This window comes from Astatotilapia calliptera, chromosome 10, assembly GCF_900246225.1.
Source record: "Astatotilapia calliptera chromosome 10, fAstCal1.2, whole genome shotgun sequence".
Taxonomy (NCBI): Eukaryota; Metazoa; Chordata; class Actinopteri; order Cichliformes; family Cichlidae; genus Astatotilapia; species Astatotilapia calliptera.
In genome coordinates this window covers 14,259,141-14,279,882 of record NC_039311.1, presented here as the reverse complement: position 1 = coordinate 14,279,882, position 20,742 = coordinate 14,259,141, and the positions used below count along the sequence as shown (strand labels likewise).

At 42.5% G+C, this 20,742-nt stretch overlaps 1 protein-coding gene across 2 annotated transcripts; it reads right to left on the bottom strand.

Annotated features, from left to right (window-relative positions):
* Nucleotides 1-959: 959 nt before the first annotated feature.
* cxxc5a (CXXC finger protein 5a) lies at nt 960-19,842 on the bottom strand. 2 transcript variants are annotated; one of them, XM_026182607.1, is made up of 4 exons: nt 19,533-19,842; nt 12,052-12,154; nt 11,145-11,957; nt 960-1,147 (listed from the first exon to the last, which is right to left on the bottom strand). In XM_026182607.1, exons 3-4 carry the CDS (start codon nt 11,937-11,939, stop codon nt 1,103-1,105), a joined length of 840 nt encoding a protein of 279 aa, XP_026038392.1. In that variant the 5' UTR covers nt 11,940-11,957; nt 12,052-12,154; nt 19,533-19,842; the 3' UTR covers nt 960-1,102. The 2 variants fall into 2 exon arrangements, with proteins under 2 accessions (XP_026038392.1, XP_026038393.1); XM_026182608.1 differs by having other exon boundaries at nt 960-1,144; nt 11,145-12,154.
* Nucleotides 19,843-20,742: the final 900 nt, after the last annotated feature.

Genomic DNA, 20,742 nt, shown 5'->3' with positions numbered 1-20,742 from the left:
AGACAAGTAGACAAACATCAGATTTGTAAATTTTGACACGAATACATGCATTCCTTTTTATTCACAAAACCAGTCCAATTTTCTAAACAAATACAAAGATTGGTTATTTTTAAAAGCTGTAGCTACCCAGCAACATAACTAAATCATAAAAATATGACAAATAAACAAATAAATTTAAAAAAAAATGCTTGTCCCAGTGCTTTCAGTAGGGTAGACTCAGAGCAAGTGCTGTCTCTTAGTGCTTTTGCCCTGAGCAGTATTGGCACATGCTCAGTAGGGCCACAGTAACAAGGCTGCCAGTTTCACTAAAGGAACAGTTTGGAAATGCAGAGGAGGGCTGATTGAGGAGATTACAGTAGTGACGGCTCTGGCGAACAACATCTTCAAGCCAGCGAAGAATCTCAGGTGATCTGCCCATTAACATGACTTTTTTTTCTTTCTTTTTTTTTAAAAGTTTCATTACAATCCAAAATGGACAGCACCACAATTTGAAACATTTTCTTGACTGTCAAAGGACAACCACTTAAATCTTTCTGGAAAGTAAAATGAAATCATAAAGAAGACGAGGGCTTTGAGTAACATAATGGTGAAGAATTACAATAATGTTTACCATTAGCCACTAGTTTTTAAAATATAGCTGTAAATTTACATTCTCTACACAAGTACTTTATCTTTCCACACATGAACAACATTAACACCAAACACAGAAATTAGTTGATTGTCCACACTCAGTCCGTCATTTCTGTTTCTGGCAATGAGCAGTTCCATGTTTAAGCGACAGAAAAAACCTGCTGGGATAAGGACAAAAGGTACCAAAATGGAAACATAGAAAAGGGAATGAAAGTTGCCATAGATGCTTTTCTTTACGTTTTCATTTTTGGTTCAAGGAATAAGTAGGTGCATCCATTATCCGGCTGATTTTTTTCCTCTTTTTTTCTGCTTTTATTAGTTTAGTTTTTTTGTTTTTTGTTGGGGTTTTTTCTATAATTTTATTTGTTGCTAGCTTGTTTATTAGCCAGTGTCTGTTCCGGAGACAATCCAGGAGTTGGCATTGCACTTCATGGCAGAGCTTTGGGTAGGGAGCGGAGGAGGAGGAGGAGTCCTACTGGAACCACCGGAACGCCGCTCCTGTAGGAAGCATCACCTTCTTGGAGAAACAGAAGACAAAGAGGGAGGAAAAAGGGGGGAAGGGGATGGGAGAGGAGAGGAGCAGATAGGGGAAGAGCAGAGAGAAGATGCGGGTGTAGTTGTTAATGAAAAGCAACACATTCTATTTGGCATTGCAAAGATAATGTCAAGTCCACCACTTAACTGCTAAACATTTTTCGAAACTTGAAAATCGAGGCGTGTCTAATGTTTCCCTCCAGTTAACAGAGAGTTCCTCTGCCTCATTTTTGGGCACCAACCAGTGATTAGTTAATGAAACAGTGATTGCTTAATGCATGAAGTAAAATTGTTTGCTACCAGAGGCCATAGTGTGACAACTTGTTGAGATTCAATTAGCAATCTCACACCAGTCATACAAAAGACGAGGACAAAAAACAAAAAACTTGAGATGAAGGTGAAGTATTTCCAATTGACAATCGACTGGAATGATTAATGTAAATTAAGTTTAGCAGCTAATCAGTCGTCCACCACTTCCATCCCCCACCCCTGGATGACTAGGTCTGAAATCTTCACATCTTTATCCTCGGCAGCACCACAGGAACAGGCTTCAGTCCTGGCTTCACACAAAACCCAATATGCCACATTTATTATTTAGCCACCACACGCGTTGCTCTCCCACACCATCATCAATGATGATGCCGTTTCCCGTCTCCCCCACCCCTTCACTCTCTCTCTCGCTGTGGTTATCTGTGTGCCTGATTGAACTGAGCAGGAGTGGCACACATGCATGCAGCAGCCTGCCAGTCGGGAGATAGAGAGCAGCTCGGGTCCCTGGAGCCGCAGCACGGCTGGCGTCCTGTAAAGTGCAACTCGATTCTGCAGCACGGATTCTTCCTTTAGGCCGGCTCTGCCTGGAGCGAGGCAGGAGGAGCTCGGGAAACATTTATGCACCCACACACACTCTCGCACCGAACCAATATGTATTCAAGTACAGTCACACACCTCCACACACAGCGGCACGTTAACCGACACTCACAATACACCCCCGAAATCGCACCAAACAGCGAGACCGTTGAACTAAAATTCTCATAAACGCTGGATTCATTTCCACTTCTCCATCAGTACTCAACAGCAGAAGGTTTCATAAGGAATCATGCATACTGCGAGTGCAAACACAAAAACACACGTGCTCGTGATGACACGGAAAAGTAAACAAAAGATGCACTAAGGGTGTGTACCGGCCTCATATTTATAGTTCCCCTCAGAACAATTTTTTTCGATTCTAATGAAATTCAAATTTAAAAATTATTTGTAACCTGAACATAATCAGACTTGATTTTTTTTTCCGGTAAACTGTTGTGCAGCTCTTTTTCACAGCTGCAGTGAAATTACAAGTTTTTCAACAAAGGCAGCTCAGCAGCAAATGGCCCATTAGTTCAAGAAGCTTGTTTGAAACCAGAAACAATGCCAGCTCTAATTACTTTTCAGGCCCACTTAAACCATTCCTCTACCCTTGAATCAGCAGTACAGTGTTCTTTTGACTGCTATTGTTCATATCTGGACATGAAACTGAATGACAGCAGGGTTCGTGCTCCACAGGTTTCGTGTACTTTCATTTTGAAAGTTAACTCCCGCTGACAAAAATAAAACACTTTTGCTTGGGTAAAAAGAATTCAAACAAGGTAATTATTCTGGTGGTCCCAGCCAAATATAACCCACACTGTGCTTTATTTGTGATGTTGACTCAAACAGGAATAATCTGACAGAATATTACGGCGCTGCTCGTAGCTCTGCCTCTCAACGTCTCAACTTCTCATGTTTACGGATGCAGGTTTGAATTGGGTATAGCCTAAATTTTCCCTACAGCTTTCAGTTGATCCTGTCAGCAAATCCTTTTTGGCTCAAATGAATATTAATACAATCCACAAACCCAGAGGTTAACAGCCAATGTACATCTAAGATGATTTGATGATCCGTGTGTTAAAGTGTGCTAGCCTCTCATCCATCTCTGTGATGACCTTTCTGTGGTGGTACTCAGCTGTTAAGAAGACAGACAGAGGACACAGCAACATCTGGCACTGTCGCAGATGTCAAAAATCTGGTAGGGGCTAGACTGACCATGACGTAATGTGTGCGGAGGGAAAAACAACACATCCCTCGACCGAACTGTAAACGCCGTTTTTCCTCATTATTAAACATGTGCAATCAATGGAAAAATGGCAGCGTTTCAGGAATAGAAACCCCCTTTTTCACCAACACTGATTGCAAAGGTTCAAACAGATGGGATCTGTGGGTGTGAAGTGGCCAATCACTAAAAATCGATGGATGTGTTTTTTCGAACAATGCATGCACATTTGTCTTACCGGTGTGGACTATACCACAAAAGTCAAATGAAATTAATGTTTTTTTAAGAGAGCTCAGGTTACGCTGCTTATTGTTATCTGTTACTGATCCCCGGAAACCAGTTTAACCTATCATGAAATCATGTTTTGGCCCCAGGGCACCGGTGAATGTTCTGGCTATTGTTCTCATTGCTTTATCATCAACAGTTTTCACTACTTTTTCACAGACACCCACAAAAAAAAAAAAGGAACGAAACACAAAGCATCTCTGCACACAATTGCACATGTGGGATGTTGCAGCGTCTGTAGCTCACAACGACCAGAAAAGAAAAGAACCTTTAAAACAACTGAGTCAAAAACCGCGAATGACCTCCAGCTGGCATAAAGATTCACTGTTTGTCTGGCTGAGGCGATGATGCATTTTCCTAAGCAAGCGCTCTCTTCCAAGAGTCGATTGTGATTGATTGTAAATACATTTGATACGATTCCTCTTACTTGACCACTAAACACATCTCGCAGCCAGGACCGGAGTAATTACACAAACACAATCTGATCTATCAACCCAAAGGCCTTGAATTTATTATTTATTATTAAACCATACACATGCACTGACATAATCAGTTGTTGTCTTCATTGATTTGTCTGCTGATTATCATCTCAGTTACTTATTAATTGTATAATGTGACCAAAGTCTTCTTCAGACATGGAATATGGAGTTGCTAACTTCAGTTAAACTGTTATTCTGTCATTTTAATAGTTAATTTTGTTTTATTAGCGATGCCTTCAAAGACACTTTACTAGAGTTCAGTAAACACATCAAACCTTTACTGAGGATTGCAGTTTAACTGTAGCTAACAGCTGTGTGCTCTGTGACTACACAGTGTCATATTTATTATTAGATCCTCATCCATCCTGCCTCCATGTCTGGGGCAGACTAATTTATCAAATATTTTCTCAGGTTTGTGCTACATATGAAAATGTGCACCACTCTCATGGTTGGATCCTGCAAGTATGTAAAAAAGCCCAGGGGACTCCCGCAAACTGACTGTCTCCTGTCCCGTCTTCATTTTGGTAAAGATGTTGCCCTAAAGGTTGTGTTTTACAGATATGTCACTTTAACAGATGTGAAACTACTAAAGCACAACGTCTGGGGGGCAAACTTCAAATAGTTGTAATGTATGCCAACTGAAGGCATGCTGCTTGGGGCATCCTCCAAAACAATCATGTCTCGTAGTAAGCCGAGCAGCTCATGAGGTGGCGCAGGAGAGATTTGCAGATACCACGATTTATATCTTAATCTTGTGCGTGAATCCTTTGATGCAGTTTTGTTGCAAAATAGGTGCAGATTACTTTTCTACTCATCATCTAACGTTTGACTTCAACGTTCATCTTAACTTTAACCCATCAGACCCACGGCCATTAATCCCAGATCAAAAGACACATGGACATCTATCTTAAAGCTGCGTTTAAACTGAAAGATTTTTAGAGGCCTCTACGTATTGTAGCTCTTTCAACAGTGTTTCTAAACAATAATATTCATCTGTTCGACACCTGAAGATTTTGTTGTGTTGTTGTGTATAACATCTTAAAATTGTTTTAACCAGCCAGCATTTACTTTAAAAATATTTAACACTACTGTATTTAAATTTCTGAGCTGGACATTGATGTAAGCAAGGCAACATTACCTCTATTACTACGGGCCCTTCGGAGATATCAGCCATGGCTAATTTACATTTACAGTCGACTACAACCACAGAAGTACTGATCATTCATCGCGAGTTAGACCAAATATTAGACAAACATCAAGTTATAAAGTGTCAGATTTTTTTCTGTATGCGATGTGCACAATTTCAACAATATTTATAGAGATCTGACTGCAAAACCATCAATTTAGACGTCCGTCCTCTGTAGCCCGACCAGACATCTCTATTGTTTTTTTTAGACTGATTATAGCAATGGATGCACACAATACTACGCCGCATTGATTAAATCTACCTTTTATATCTTATATTAAAAGAATACTCAGTGGGAAATGCTACAGCAGAAGCAATATTATAGATTGACTTAATAAAATGTTAAATACAGCCTACAAGGCAATCAGACCATTTTTTTTAAGTATGAAAGAAGCCAGCCTATTGGTTGGGTTATTGCCCTTTAGTCAGTCAGGTAGTTGTATTGTGAAGTTAAAGTGAAAGAGAATGCTGCAGTTCAGGGAAAATAAATGTGGCTTAAAGTTGCAGTAACTGGGATATTCTGTGAAATTCAAGATTTTTTTTTTGCCCCCCGGGGCCTCATGGGTCCTTTTCGCTTATAGCAGCAGTGAGTACGACACCTTGGCTGCCTGAAAACCTCGTCTCTCTCGTTGTACCTAACTCTCCCTTGACTGTCCACTCTGACTTGTCCCTCTGCCCGCCCAGCAACTTGCCCACACACCCATGTGTCTCTGTGTCAGTCTGCATGCCTGTCACTTTGTGTGAGTCGCTGCTGTCCTGACTGCCTGATGTACAGTGTCTGGGAGCCAGGAAAGACCATGAGGGAATATGCTACTCCCATATCAGCGTCTGATACTGGCAAAGTGGCTCCCAATGGAAAACACTTGTATGTTTAGGTGTTAGCTGCATCTGAAGCACACAACCACTGAATTTCATAACAGAACAGGCTCTTCTATGAGTAGACAAAAACAACAACATAAAAAACAGCTGGTCTTATCTTTTAAGTAGTCCCGACACTCCAGTACAGTACATCCCAAGCACACAATGACATTCAAGTAAAAACAAAGTACACTTCCTAACCCCGGCTTTCCTTTTACTTTTTTTATGCCAAACAGCATCGCTGAGACTTACATCACTTGAGGGTATTCAGACATAGCACAGAAAGGAACTGCCTTCCCACTTATTTCTATCAAATGTAACATTCCCAGAATAAATCCAGACACCTTCAGCCAGTGAGCTATGAGGTGGCAAAGGCCTCAGCATACTGACTCCCCCTCACTTGCCAATTTTACGCTCCTCTTTGAGCTGCCATGAGCTTTCAATGGAAACCGTCAACACCCTTAAAATAAGCACACTGCTGCTGGACTGCACTTGTGTACCGACGTGTATACGCTCATAGGCTCGGTACAAACACGAGAAGAAAAACCTTTCAATGCAAATTCAGGGAAGCGAAGCCAGGATATTTCTGCCAGTCTTTTCTAGCTGCAGCTGCGCGCACACATAGACGAGCTGAAAAAACAGTCAAAACCATCTGATAAACTGACCGCGCAACGTGTTAAATAAGACATAATGCTCCTTTAGAAACTGTGCGCCGAGTATTAAAGCCACAGCAGACGGGGATGTGCTGCACTATCTTTGATTGGAAGGAAATGTGACACTTAGGGGCTGTCTGAGCTACAGCTGAGGCTCACTGCAGCTCACTGTGGACTGTAAAAGCCAGGAGGATCTTCTGTTCTGGCGCAGGTGCTTCCCAAGTTGCCCTGAATATGCATTAATGGAAAGTAGGAAGTTCTCTTCTAAAGCCCGTGTTTAAAAACTAAATAAATACTGCGTGAAACACATTTTCACAGCATCTAGGCGGTACAGACATTAGTGAATTACGCTGAGTCTCTGCTCTTTCTTCTGACATGATTTCCCCTTCGTGAATCTCAGTCTCAGAGTGTGATGTACTGATGACATCACACTCTGACAGTGCAGTTCGGGCTTTGATCTGTGATCTCATCACCTGCTAAACAAGATCTGCAGGCTTAAGAACAAAGACAGACAAAAATGAAACTTTTGTAGTACTGGCAGAGCTCTGCTCCAAGGGAAAAGATATCAAATAACATTCAGGGTAAAGGCGTAACAGCTCACGGACCTCTTTGAATTAATAAGACCACTAGGTTTATAAAGCAGCATCAGAGGGATTACCTAAAAAAAATGTGAGTTTGTTAGACTGCCAGTCACCTTATCATGAACGTTTCCCACCTTTTCCCAAATGTAGCCTTGCTGCATCTGTGGATCTGCAGGAATATTCACACATCCAAGGAGGCACTGCAGCATTGTTCAACAGAAGTCAGACTTCATCTGTTGCACAACAACAAAGCACTTGTTGTTCTATTTAATATCTGATGTACCGGCCAACTTTATTGTGGCATATTCAGTGAAGTGAAAAGTGACAACATTTCATGTTTACTCCAGCTACTAATGGATTAGGTCAGGCAATGCTTGACTTTGAAAGCACACGGCGTGCTCTGGTCAACTACGCTGCTCTGCAGATGCTATCGTGAGATGATGTAATAGGAAACGCTGACAATATTCATTATTCTTGTATTGCTGTATTATTTTTCACATTTAATTAAGCGGCAATAAAAGATTAGCCTCCCCATATCTGGTCAGAAAAAACAGGGGAAACAGTTTGACAGGGTTATTAAATAAATTAGTTGCAAGTAATTACTGAAGTCAGTGCGATTCTACTTAAAGCTTTGACAGGTTTATGTGAGGTGGTCACTAGGAACATCAGCGGGCTGCGCCCTTCCAAACAACACGACTTCCGTCAACTACCGTGATTATTCCAATCCCCTCGGGTTTGGCATCCGCGGTGTGAACAACTGGTGTTAGGCTAACTGCCATGACAACATCAATTGCAAATCATAAATTAAAATTAAATCCTTTTCTCTAAGAGACATTGAGCCGCACCACCTACATAGCAAGCTGACACATTTCACCATTTTCGGTGAATCATCGACAAAGACAAATGGATCTTCTCATCAATTTGAATCTGAACAATGCGAGAGGCAAAAGCAAAATGATAATATTCATACAGATCAGTCTGATTTTCAGCATCAGGGAACATCTGGCTGTTTTCCCCTAACAATGGTCGTGTCTGACCAGGTTAGTTTCACACTTTCAGCTCACGGAAGGGCCAGTAATAAGTTATGGCGTGTTTGTAAAAGGTTTTTACTCCATTAGCATTTCTGTAAACTTTTTAATGTTGCCAGTTATTTTTCTTTTTTACATTTATTTACACGCTGCATAAAAACTATTGCCAAGGATGCTGTCAAACTACAAATTCCAGCTCCAAGTCAGTCAAACCAGGCACAACCTCCACTCTGACAGAATCAGTTAGTCCTCTAAGGATAAATAAGATCAAATCAATGCTGAGTCACTATTCTTTAAAATTACACATACAGTAGAAGCCCTTTTTCAGTCTGACATGCTGACGAGCATTGCAATGGATAGGATTTGGGGAGGTTTCCACCTTGTTATGGACGAACTCTTCTGATCTTCTTCTTCTCTCCTTTTTTTTTTTAGGTATTTCTATATCATGGCTATAATAAAAAGCACTTGGTTAGACTGAGCTCATTAGACAGAGACAGCATTACTGGCTGTGATGCCCTGAAATAGGAAATAAGTAGTAGTAGTACCTCTCTGTGCAGACTTAAGGGGGAAGAATGAAGAAAAAAAAGATTCATGAGTTCATCCTTTGCTTTAGACAGACAAAATTAGGGCCACACAATCAATCCAATTGTAATCTTGATCACAGTTCTGTCTTCCCACCATTCAATGAGCGTGACTGAGCAATATTATCAGCGCTCAACACGTGCCAATCACAGATGTTCCCTGCACCACGTCGCTTGAAGTTACCTGGACTAGTCTGGACGAGTAGCAGTGCACGAAAACAGATAAACAACAGGGAAAAAACCTCAAACGTCCAGCAGGCCGTTTTCTGGAAATCCTTTTGGGTTTAGCAAAAGTGATGTTTACTAGGAAGAAATCACATGCACAGAGCGCTGTGTGTCTGCCCCATAAAGAAACACAACAAACTTATTGAAGCGCCTGAGAAGCCACCACAAACTGCAGCGTTTAATGCATATAATTAAAACCAAGAAAAACAACGTATTGTTGCTGCTAACATAAATCGTATAGCATCAGTTCAGATGTCTGTGAAAGGCAACCGCAACGATGTGTCAACATATCCAGCTCACGGAGATGCACTGAAATCACCAAATGTCTGACTTTGGCCATAGATGTGTGTCCACTAAACACAGTCAGTAACGACTGTTTCCAGAAAATGATCAAGATACTGGACAAAAGTTACATTACCCCCTCGTGCAATTATTTCAAAGTGGTAATAAATGCACTGTATGCAAAAGTTTAATTCACATCCATCATATAGGAACAATGAATGTAGTGCAAGACTTTAAATTATTTGTCAGTAAAGACATTTTAAAGAATACTAAAGCACAGTTTATGAATGTAGTACAATGTAAAGATGATGTTAATAGAATTTGATTCTATGCACTTTTTTATATATATATTTTTATATATTACTTATACATTATAATGTTGGTTGCTTAGCAAGACATAATCTTAAAGGGCTAAAGAGCTATATTAACCTACATTAATCAAGCTAAACTAAGCTAATCCCTTTCTAACGTCACATTAAAGTGTACACACAAGCTAAAAAATGTCTGCATTACTCAAAGTGTCCAGTGAACATGCTATCAAGTTTGACTTTGGATGGTCAAAGTCAGAATGTGGAGACTGAACACCTTTAGCCTGCTAGGATGAGGTCAAGCTGTCACCTTCAATCAACATCAGAAAGCGAAAGTGGTAAAGCTAAAACCAGTTGGAATCATAGATCCAGTTTGTGTCAATTACACCAGCGGCCTCTCCGCTGGTTCACAGGGTTACATATCTGTCAATTCATTATGTAACGGCAAAGCGACACTATTAGGCATTGATCGCAAAAGTTTATTTCCTTTGAGATGGAACATCTGCTCAGATGGATTTCATGATTGGTCATTCTGTCACTGCAGCCAGAGTTAGTTAGGCCGCTGAGTGTGACGGCGGAAGCAGACAGGAAGTTCAGAGTGCCATTTAGATGAACAGGAGTGTCACAGGAGAGAAGGACAGTGGCGGCGAAGGACAGTGGCGGGGGGAGGAGATGGGGGTTAGGTGGGGGTGCATGTGCCACGCTGACACCTGGTGCTCCAGATGACAGCTCTGTAGCCAGATGGACCTTGTTACATGTGTACACATACGCAAAAATGCCCACACATGTATGCTTACATGCATACTGTACACATATTCACAATTACTTCCACTCTGCCTCCACACACACCATTTTATTTGCATTTCCTGGCAGTTAAACAGAGGAACACACAAGGCAGTTTTATATGGGATCAAATCCAAAGTGCTCTAGTAAAGGGAACTACATTAAGTCGCATCATTTTAAAATGACATGCTTGTTTTTTAGCCGGTGAATCAGTCTTCCAGTAAAGAAATGTGGACACAGCGCTTGTTAGTTATGGTGAACAGATTAAAGACACCCCATGGCATGAACTTACCCACCGCACTCTTCACCACCTGTCATTTTCCTGCTTGTGGAGCCATCACCCCACCAAAAAGCCTCCCTGTACTAGCCACATTAAAGGGCAAGGACATTCAGGTATGAATCTCATTTGTGCCTTCCAGTGTGATTCTCAGATTTGTTTGTAAAGTTTAAAAGTCTTTGTGGCAACTTTTACAAAGGTTTTGGGATTTTCCCTGCTAACTTCCCAGCTACAAATCTTAAAGCCAATAATTACAACTGTGTGGCTCATATTTCTTTACCTTTACAGATAATGAATGGTAAATGCATCCAAATAGCTTTTTAGTGACCTTTTGCATCAGAAGGGCCTCCTAAAGCAATGGCACATCATAACAAACACTGTCTTACCTCCAGAGCAGCAGAGGGCTTCTTCTTCAGTTCCTCACATTTGCGAAACTTGCAGATCTGGTGGCCCGTTTTTCGATTCCGGCAGCTGCTGCACTGCTCACAATTAATCCGCCGTCGGCAAGGTGGGCACATCCCACAACGTTTTCGCTTCTTTTTACCGGAGTTGATAGCAGAGGCCAGCTCGCTCTGCACTGGGTACTCGGCCAGGCCGGCCATGTGCAGCGCGCTGTCCGCCAGAAACACTCCAGCCGGCGTCATGATGAAAAGCCCCGGGTTGAAGGGGAAGCCACCCCCTACTCCATATGGGAAGTCAACAGGACCACCTACGGCGTCCGTGACAGACGTACCCTCCAAATCGCTAGCCCCCGAGCCTGCGTCTCCACCGCCAACTCCCACTCCCATTCCCCCAGGCAGGAGCATGTGCTCCATACCGGCTCGCTTTAACAGTGCTGCTGCCTGGGCAAAGTGCAGCAGGCCATTCTGTCCTTCCAGAACCTGTTCTAGGGTTCGGTCCAACTTGGCTGCTGTCAGTGCAGAGACAGTGGGTTGGGGCTGCGGGGTGGGCTGAGGCTTGGCCGGGTGGCTCTTAGTCTCACTATTGTCTGTGTGTCCATTGGTGGTGGCAGAGGAGACCGCTGTATACTGGGAGAGGGTGCGGGAGTTCTTAAGGCTCTTACTGAGGGGCTCACTGATGATGCCACTGCGGTTTCGGCGCTCTATAACAGGAGAGTCCTGTTTGCAGCTACTCCGCTCCAGGTCCTCTGTCTGGCCACCCTCCGATAGCCCGCTAGACATGGTCCAGAACGTATGTGCCTGGGTTGGGGGTGAGGGTGGAAAGGGGGCAGGGGTGAGTAAGGAGGGACCTTTCCTCGGTCCGTTCTGTGCCCCAGTGAGAGCGGTACCTCACCTCGATGGAGCAGTCAGCCAGGCGACGACAGGCAGGCCTCGAAGCCCTCTGTCCCCACTACTGCTCAGCCCTCATCCACGCTCTTCCATGAGCCATCTGGAAACTTTAGACAGGGAGAGAAATGTGTACGTTATGCATTGATGATCACTTCTCCGAAACACAAATCAACTCAAAAGTACAAAGAACCAGTATGTTGGGAGGGAAACAATATTGACATAACAGCACCTTACACTTCATTTCATATCAACTGTTTCTTTTTCACTGTAAGACTTCAGTTCATTTGATCAATCACCGCGCTTTTCCTTTTGTCTGATTTGCATCTCTTCAAATCCTAGATGTTGCACTGTTCACCAGCTAGAAGCTAAGTGTGTTTCTCAGTACTGCACTGGGAGTGCACAGAGAATTTCTGCTTTAAAAGAAATGATGTTAACAGAAACCAAAACGGCGGCACTGCAGGCCACACAGCAGAGAAATGAGATGAAACTCAGCATAAAGCTCCTTAAGGAGAACAACAGATTTGAGTGGCTCTTCTCGTTCAGGCTTACTCGTGAACACTTTTAGATTCTTCTGCTCTTTTCACGTTACAATTTTATATTTAATCATTTGTGCTTTTATTAAAAAATGTTATTGTTACGTTAAAGACATCAGGTTCACACGAGATCAGGTGAAGATCAATAAATTAGAAAATTACCAAACCTCACATCCTGTTCCAGGCCTCGCAAAACATGATAAAAATGCACAAAATTTAACAGGAAAAATTATTTTATTAATGTTGTATAGTGTAATATTGTGCAAATAATTGAATTAATTATTGAAATGTGAACTATTTGTGTTGGTCTTCCAATACTTCTGCTGCTTTGATGCATAGTAATTAGCTTATGAGACAATAAATAACACTTCTAATAATATATAAATAAATGAATACCTGCAGGGATTAAAACTCGGATGAAAAGAGCCAACTCATTTTTAGTTGAGGCAGAAAAAAAGAAAGAAATCACCCATCGAGAGGGACCAAAATTTTGTCTCAGTAAATCAGCTTTAATTCTGATTCTTTTCTTAACAAACTACAAAAATCAAACCTCGCAGTTTTGGGCTGGTGAAGAAACACCGGCTCCCCTGGAGATTCTCTGATTGGTTAGCGACAAAAAGAAATTACAAGGTAGGGAGCCAAATCTTATTGTTATCTCATTATTGTCCAATTAACTTGTGCTAAGAACAGAAATTTCTTTGGTAAACAACACAAATTGCAACTCAAAGGTTCATTATACCTTCTTGTTTTTTCATTCTCACCTTAAATACTCTGAAGACCTTTGAAAATATATGAAAATATACTCAGAATCATCATGTCGTCATCATTGCCTACAGTGGAACGGTGCTCAGGTGAAGTCGACTTGTTGATCTGCATTGGGTGCAACACGGTTGTGACTTCTGTCAAATTATTTTATACTTCTCTGTGATTGTTGTCTTTCCAGAATTGATCATTACCTTTGTTATGTAAGTACAGGTGTGTTTAAAGACCAACCTGGCAGTGAAAGTCAAATAGCATGTATTGACCCAATTGCAGTTTAGTCATTTAAGAAAAGACTGGATTTATTGAAACTTACAGCAATTTGGTACAAAATATGGGAGAAAATAAATATCTATGTTATTAGACTTTCTCACACAGCTCAATATCAGGTGTTTCTGCTGATAAAAAAATACGCCAGAAGTCCAGGCTTCTCTCATGACCGTCCTTTTCATCGGAGCATCCCTTCATTTTTGGGGGGTTTTTTGTTAAAGACCAAAACTGTGGAGCAGTAAAATTTGGCAAAGTGTTATTATCAAACGGGCAGGTAAGAGATATGAGGAGGGTCACTCACAGCAGACTACAAAGTGGATGAGCACACATGCATCTAGAAGCTTTTAGTGTAAGACTCCTGTGACTGCTATGAAAAGAGAAAAAAAACTACGCCGCTGTTCTCCTGACCTGTCCGTGTTCACAAACAAGCACACCACCTCCCACAGAAAAGCTGAGGAAATGGCCGGGCAAGTCCTTATAAGGGAAACAAAGGGAAAGGGAGGGGAAGAGGATTGGGGGGGGGGGGGGGGTCTGTGCAGTGTGTGGAAACTGGAAGGCCAGAATTAGTGGGAGGTAAAGCTTCAAAGGCAAGAGCACAGCCCCCACATTCTCACCAGCTCAGGGGGATGTGGCGCCAGCGAACCAGAGCCAGCGCCGCAGCCCCTCAGCCCCATAGTTTCAGTTTCGCCCACTACAGCACTGACCGGGGTCCAGTTTCCCAGAAGCATCCCCTCACTGCCGCTACCTCTGCTCAGCTGTGTGCGAACAGCACGTGAACTCATCAGAGAAGTGCATGGGAGGTTTGTGGCTTTCATGAAATAATGGCACTGAAGAGATAGAAGATAGAGGTCAGTTGTGACTCTTCAGCGAGAACTTAAACGCACGATCCCGAATTAAATATGAACAGCTTATTGTAAAACTGAAGAGTTTCCTGGTTAATCAGGGCTGATCTATTTCAACAGTGCTCTAAATACAGTAAATATGCTAAACGACTTGAGTATCCCACATAATTAATGAACTGGCTCATTTTCAATTGCTGGAATAAATGAGTCCTCGAGCTGAAAATCATTACGCATGAAAATGGCTTCTGATCACTCGTGATGCAACCCAACCAGAACACCAGCTCCAGTAACTGGCCTGTCAATGATACCATTAGTTTGTTGTTTTTTTAAGAAAAGGGAAGTCTTTCAGATAACACATTGGCTGTTTCAAACAGGAGCTCAGTTGTAATAAGTATACCACAATTCCTTTCATGAGTACTTCTGACTTGCTTTGCTTAGCACCCCTATCCCCCAACACCCACATACAGTATGTTGATGCTAGAGTCTCAGTAAGCTACTTTCAGCTCCTCCTTTATCACAAGGTGTCACTCTACATATTTGATTTGCCAGATTTTTTATGCTGGACGTCCTTCCCGATTCAACCTCCAAGGGATTTGTGTCTCCTCCAGGGATCTTTTACATTTTATGTGAATGTGTAGACCACTACACTTCAGAGCCGCCTTTCAGGAAACGGCTAACGATATTTAATAAGAGGGATTCGTAGGTAAGCATAAGTTGTTTTTGTACTCTAGCTCAAATATCACTTTGACAAGCGTGGCTTTGAGCTAAATCGTCTCCCTCGATGAAGCATGGTTAAAACCACAATTCTAGCTCTGGGTGATGCAAACTTTTGGTATGTCTATGGAAGAATAATCAGTAAAATATGAGTTAAATTATTATAATGGACAACAGCTGTCCTAAGATTTGCAACACAGGAATCAATTATTCAACAAATTTTTAACCGATTCGGATATGATGGCGTGCAATGGCAAAAAAAAGAGAAAAAAAATCGATGACGTTAAGGAAACCAACCCGGAATGACAAACACATGTACGTAGATTTATATTTCACATGTTTAAAGGATGTGTGTTGCCCACCGAGGCACATTTATTACTTTGGTCAACCACATTATCTAAGAAATGACAGCAAGGGCACCTATCTAAAGACTCACACTCATTCTCCTCTGCTGTGTGTGCGTGTGTATGTGTGTGTCTATATGTGTACACATCTGCCTTCCATCTCACTGCCCTATCAGTCACACTCTTTCCATCACCATAAACCCTGAGCATGGCATATAGTCTTTGGCTAATCATCCTCCTCCACTTCCAGCATCATGGCTCTTCAGATCCCCTCACCGCATCATTTACAGAAAAGGTTTATGTCCTCATGTGAACTGTCTGCTGAGCCACAGCTGCATCTTCTACTGAGTAACTACGATACAGCTCAACTTCCTGTGATTTTATTGGCCTGTTGCTGTGATTTACATAATGGACGGCTAGTAGGAATAACCCCTGTTTTTCTTTTCTAAACGAACACGTTTCTGGCACGTTTCAAGCCTGTTTCCAGAACAAAATGACCGGGTGTGCGTCAGAAGTTAGTAAAGCTGATCTCTGACTATACAGCTTAGTAGGGATAACCTCCTCTAATGAACATCAAACCACAGATTTATTGATATATACTAAGGTCAAATGTTATCTTTAAGAGGGAATGAATTAAAACTTTACACCACAAGTTTCTGTGACTTGGCATGACCCCTACACTGTAACTGGTGGTAACATATTAACGCCAGAATGAGTCTTATTCCTCCTTTCCAGCTCCTTCAGAATAAAAAAGAGGAGTAAAATGTGGCTTGTCGTCTTCTCGAGTCGCTCTCTTTCTCCTTTTTGTTGTTAATCTATCTTCACGCGACATTCTGCACAGGAATTACGGATAAAGGTGTGAATAAAAATGATCAATAAGGTCCGACAACTACCGGTGTCGCCCCTTTCAGATTAACAGGACAAGCCTCACTGTACATCAGTGTGTTTTTGAGCTGGTTTTGATACACCCTCACTGTTATAGTCAAAACTGAATCACCTTTTTAAGCTCTTCTTGCACAACTGGGGAAGCATACATGAGTGTAGAATAAATTTTGGTTTCAGTGGTCGGTAAATCATTTAGTGCAGCTGACAAAATATTTACTAGCCTGTAAAGGTACGACACGGGGCGCTTAATGTGATTATAAAGGTTGCTGTTTAATCAGAAAAGACGGCAAAAATCTGGACATTAATTAGAGCCAGGTGCACGCTTCGTCATCATCGGCCGATCCAGTCTACTGATTTGAACTCTATACTTTTATACTGTAATAAACATGACAGTGTGATACAAAGAGAAGCTGTTGTGCACTGTCACACAGGGCGTCATGTAAAGAGGATTTTTTTCTTAATCCAGATATTCCTGATTAACAATCTTCATTAAATTCACAGCTCAGTATCAGTGACCTTAGATTCACAGTCAAACTAAACATGTTCCAGATCAACTGTATTTCTTGCTGAGAAATAGCTAAAAATATCCCTCATGGTTGGGTAATTATGAACCTAGGGCAAGGAAATTATTAGCTTAGCATAATGACTGGAAACAGTGGGCAACTTAGTCCAAAGGTTCAAAAAGTGACCTACTTGCACCATAAGCTGATGACTTAAAATATTAGTTCTTTTCAAAAAAAAAAGTGGATGTTATCTACCAGGATGATTTTCTAACCAAGAAATAATAAAGATCAATAACATAGGTTCCTTCTCATCAGTAAGTGGCAAAATGACTTTGTGTGTGTGTGTGTGTGTGTGTGTGTGTGTGTGTGTGTGTGTGTGTGTGTGTGTGTGTGTGTGTGTGTGTGTGTGTGTGTGTGTGTGTGTGTGTGTGTGTGTGTGAATGATATCAGTCTCCCCATAACTCTTGGCAAGAAAGCAAACAAGTACATTTCTGGAAATGTCAAACTTTTTTTTTCTTCTAGGCCACACATGGTCAGTACAATCCAATCTTACCTGAGGCAAAGCTGCCCATAACACTGTGTCAAAGCGTTGTAAAAGCCATTCAAAAGCCCACATGATGTCAGGTGTATGACTGATCAGCAAACATCTGGTGCACACAAACCAAGTGGAGTTTTTCAGGTTCTTTTGGAACCTCAAAAAAAAAAAACTTTCAGGCTTGAAAATCATTTGTGAATGAAGTAGCACTTTAACAGCGCCATAAAAAAGGGAAGACTAGTTGTCAGCACTGCTGTATGAACATAAACAGCTCATTTAACATTCAGATGCTGCTCTCAGCTTGTTACAGCTTAAAACCTGACTGGCTTGTCACCTCAAAGACACAATTTTAAACTGTTTTTCTTCTCCGATTACACACCAGCTGTTGCGAGAGGATACCAAGAGATCCGTGTATATAAATGAAAGCCGGCCCACAAAACAGTGACAGCCAGCTGACTGATGGATGAATGGTTGGCTGGTTCAGTCATTGACCAGTTGGATCAATGGGTGATGGGGGGAAAGGAAGAGAGCATTTAGGGCCAGTGTGCGTCTCTCTTTTCCACTATTTCTGGAGCTGCGCCGTGAAATTATCCAGGTGTGAATCTCTACGGCACTTTGCGTCATCCAGTGATCATCCCTGATTTACACATTTAAAAACTGAAGTGAAAAAACAACTAACCTGGAAAAAAAAAATCACAAAAAGATGACAAAACGAAGCTGTGTGACACTTTCAGGTGCACACGTCCGTGTGTAAATCACGGGATCTGAAGTGGGCTAACTCCTAGGTAAGTTTCCGTCACTGACGTCACTGCTTGCGCACGTGTCAGGTAATCGCGGTGAGCTTTTTGACAGAGGTGGGGGGGTGTGATTTCCTGCATGGTTATGAATCATTTGGTCCCCCCACGAACTCCGGAGCAGCTGACTACACCTCCAGACCTCCAGAGAGAAAGCTTAATGCGTTCAAGCGATGCGCGACGCAAATGCACTCCCTCCCTCCCTTACCTCCCCTTTCAGACGCGCTGTCTGCGGACTCTTTATTTGTCCACGGTGAGCTACACACTCTATTTCCCCTACCTCCTGCGTGTGCGCACACGGGCGCACACGCACAAAAAGGCAGGGGGAGTTAGAAAAGCCTGGTGACAATAATTAGACTCAAGGCTTCATCCATTGTCCACAACCTGCTGCGTTTCTATTTTCCCTAATTAGGCAATGCACACAAAAGTTAGAGGAGAAAAACAACCACGCCGCGCACACTGTGACTTCAAATTATTCGCCAGCATATGGAGGACTTGGAGCTGCGATATCATCGGTGGCGGATTGCAGGCGGTGAGGAAGAGAGGAGGAGGGGGGTTGACTGTAAAATCTGCAGGTAGCTCGAGAAACGCTGCCGGGGAACTTTCTAATGATGCCCGGAGAAGAACGGGGGGGTAGGAGATATAAGAATAGTATATGTTTAAAAAAAGAAACAATAGTCTCTTCGGGTCTCAGTGAGAAACTGTGATATTCGTTTTGCGGTTAATGGTTTGAGGTGACTGCTGAATAAAAGTTTCAGTCATAAACTGACAGTCTGATGTCAAATATAAGCGTGACCTGACTCCAGGCATTTCTTTCATTAAGTGTAAACGTCAAGTTTGGCGCGCATCATTAACAGCTGATTCACAATAAACCAGCGGACTTTTTGTTCCGGTGGTGTGGCGATCCGTATCGGCGCTGAGGGCGACTTGTTAAATAAAGACAAATGATGAATCCTGTTGACATTAGCTTCTGGGAGAAGCTTGTAAAACATTTCCATCAACCTATCACATTAAACTCATCAGCTTTTTTCCCTTCATCATTTAATCACTAAACAGATCCAAACAACTGGCTTCTTCCCGGACTCTGTTTGAGCACAGTAGCCTATCTGCGGTACCAGCATATGCTCTGCAGTCACACAGAAGCCCCCAGGTTCACCCTGCTATAACTTGATCCTATGCAAAGATGACATCCCAACTTTCAGCACACTTCAACAAAGTGTGATTCCCCCCTCCATCCAACCCCTCCTCCCTCCTTTTCTATGTATCTGCATATTTGCAAACACGGGCCCATTTTATTCGCACCTACCAAAGCAGATCCGAGCAGAGGGGAGGGCTCCCACAGTCCGAGCGGTCCGTCTCTCAGCCTGCCGTGCAGAATGGTGACAAAAAAAAAAAGAAGAGGGCAGGGGGAGGCAAAAAAGCTTCTTCTCCGAGAACACAATCCTACAGAGTGCCTCTCTGTTAATGGTAAATGTGAAAAGAAAAAAAAATATTCACCGTCAGTTATTTCGGAAAAGCGTACTTTCTCAGAGGCTGAACGCGTGGGTTCCCAGAGCTTTCTCGGTCCTTGCAATCCCACCTCTACATCCCCGCTTGCGGAGAGGAACATGCAAACACATTTCATAGATTTTTGGAGCTTCGCGGAAAAACCGACCTGGACTTTTCGGCGGTGCGCGCACTTCAGCCGAAGCAACAACAAAACGAAAGCGAGGGTTTGGTGTGATTTCAGGACAACTGTGGAGCGAGAGCTGTGTCAAAAATAAATAAACACAGCTGACAGCACCAATCTACGCGACTGATTACTTGCTGTGTTTATCCTGTCTTCAGACACTCGGTATTGGCTATGATAGTAGTATTCGACATGATAACAATTATTATTTGCTTTTTGCCCAAACAGCAGAGACACGTGGGCTTAATTGTGTGATTTAAAGAGTGATCTCTGTTATCACGAAGGATCCGGGGTAGCTGAGAATAAACGGGGTTAACCTCAGTTCACCAGTGTGTTTATTTGGAGCACAGAGGTTGTGCAGAAATGACGCTGACATAAATCAGTCTCATCCCCGGTTGCTCTTCCTTTCCCTCAGCTCCAGAGTCCAGTCCGCCTTTTTCGACTGTCCTGTCTGCTGGCAGGCGGCCAACCCAAGTGTGTGGAAATGACACCGCCAGGGCGGCAGAGATTTTCCTTCATTTCTCTCCTTCCCGATCGCAGACTGGCTGACATTGGCTAGAAAGTGGAGCAGCTCGTCAGGGACAATCAATGCGAATCGATCGAGCTTTGCGGTTGAGGCTCCAGAGCTGGAAAATATCGCGGCAGCTGAGGAGAGGGAGAGGGAGGGAGGGAGAGGAGAGGAGGGGGTATTCGACTAACTCTGCCCGTAGCCAGCCAACCTCCCTGCAAACAAATAACGCTACGGCTTTCATATACATGACACTCACTTCGTAAACACTGAAGTCAAAAAGCCGACACATGCGTAATTACGCACGGTCTTTGTGCTCTAAACTCGGTCACAATAAAG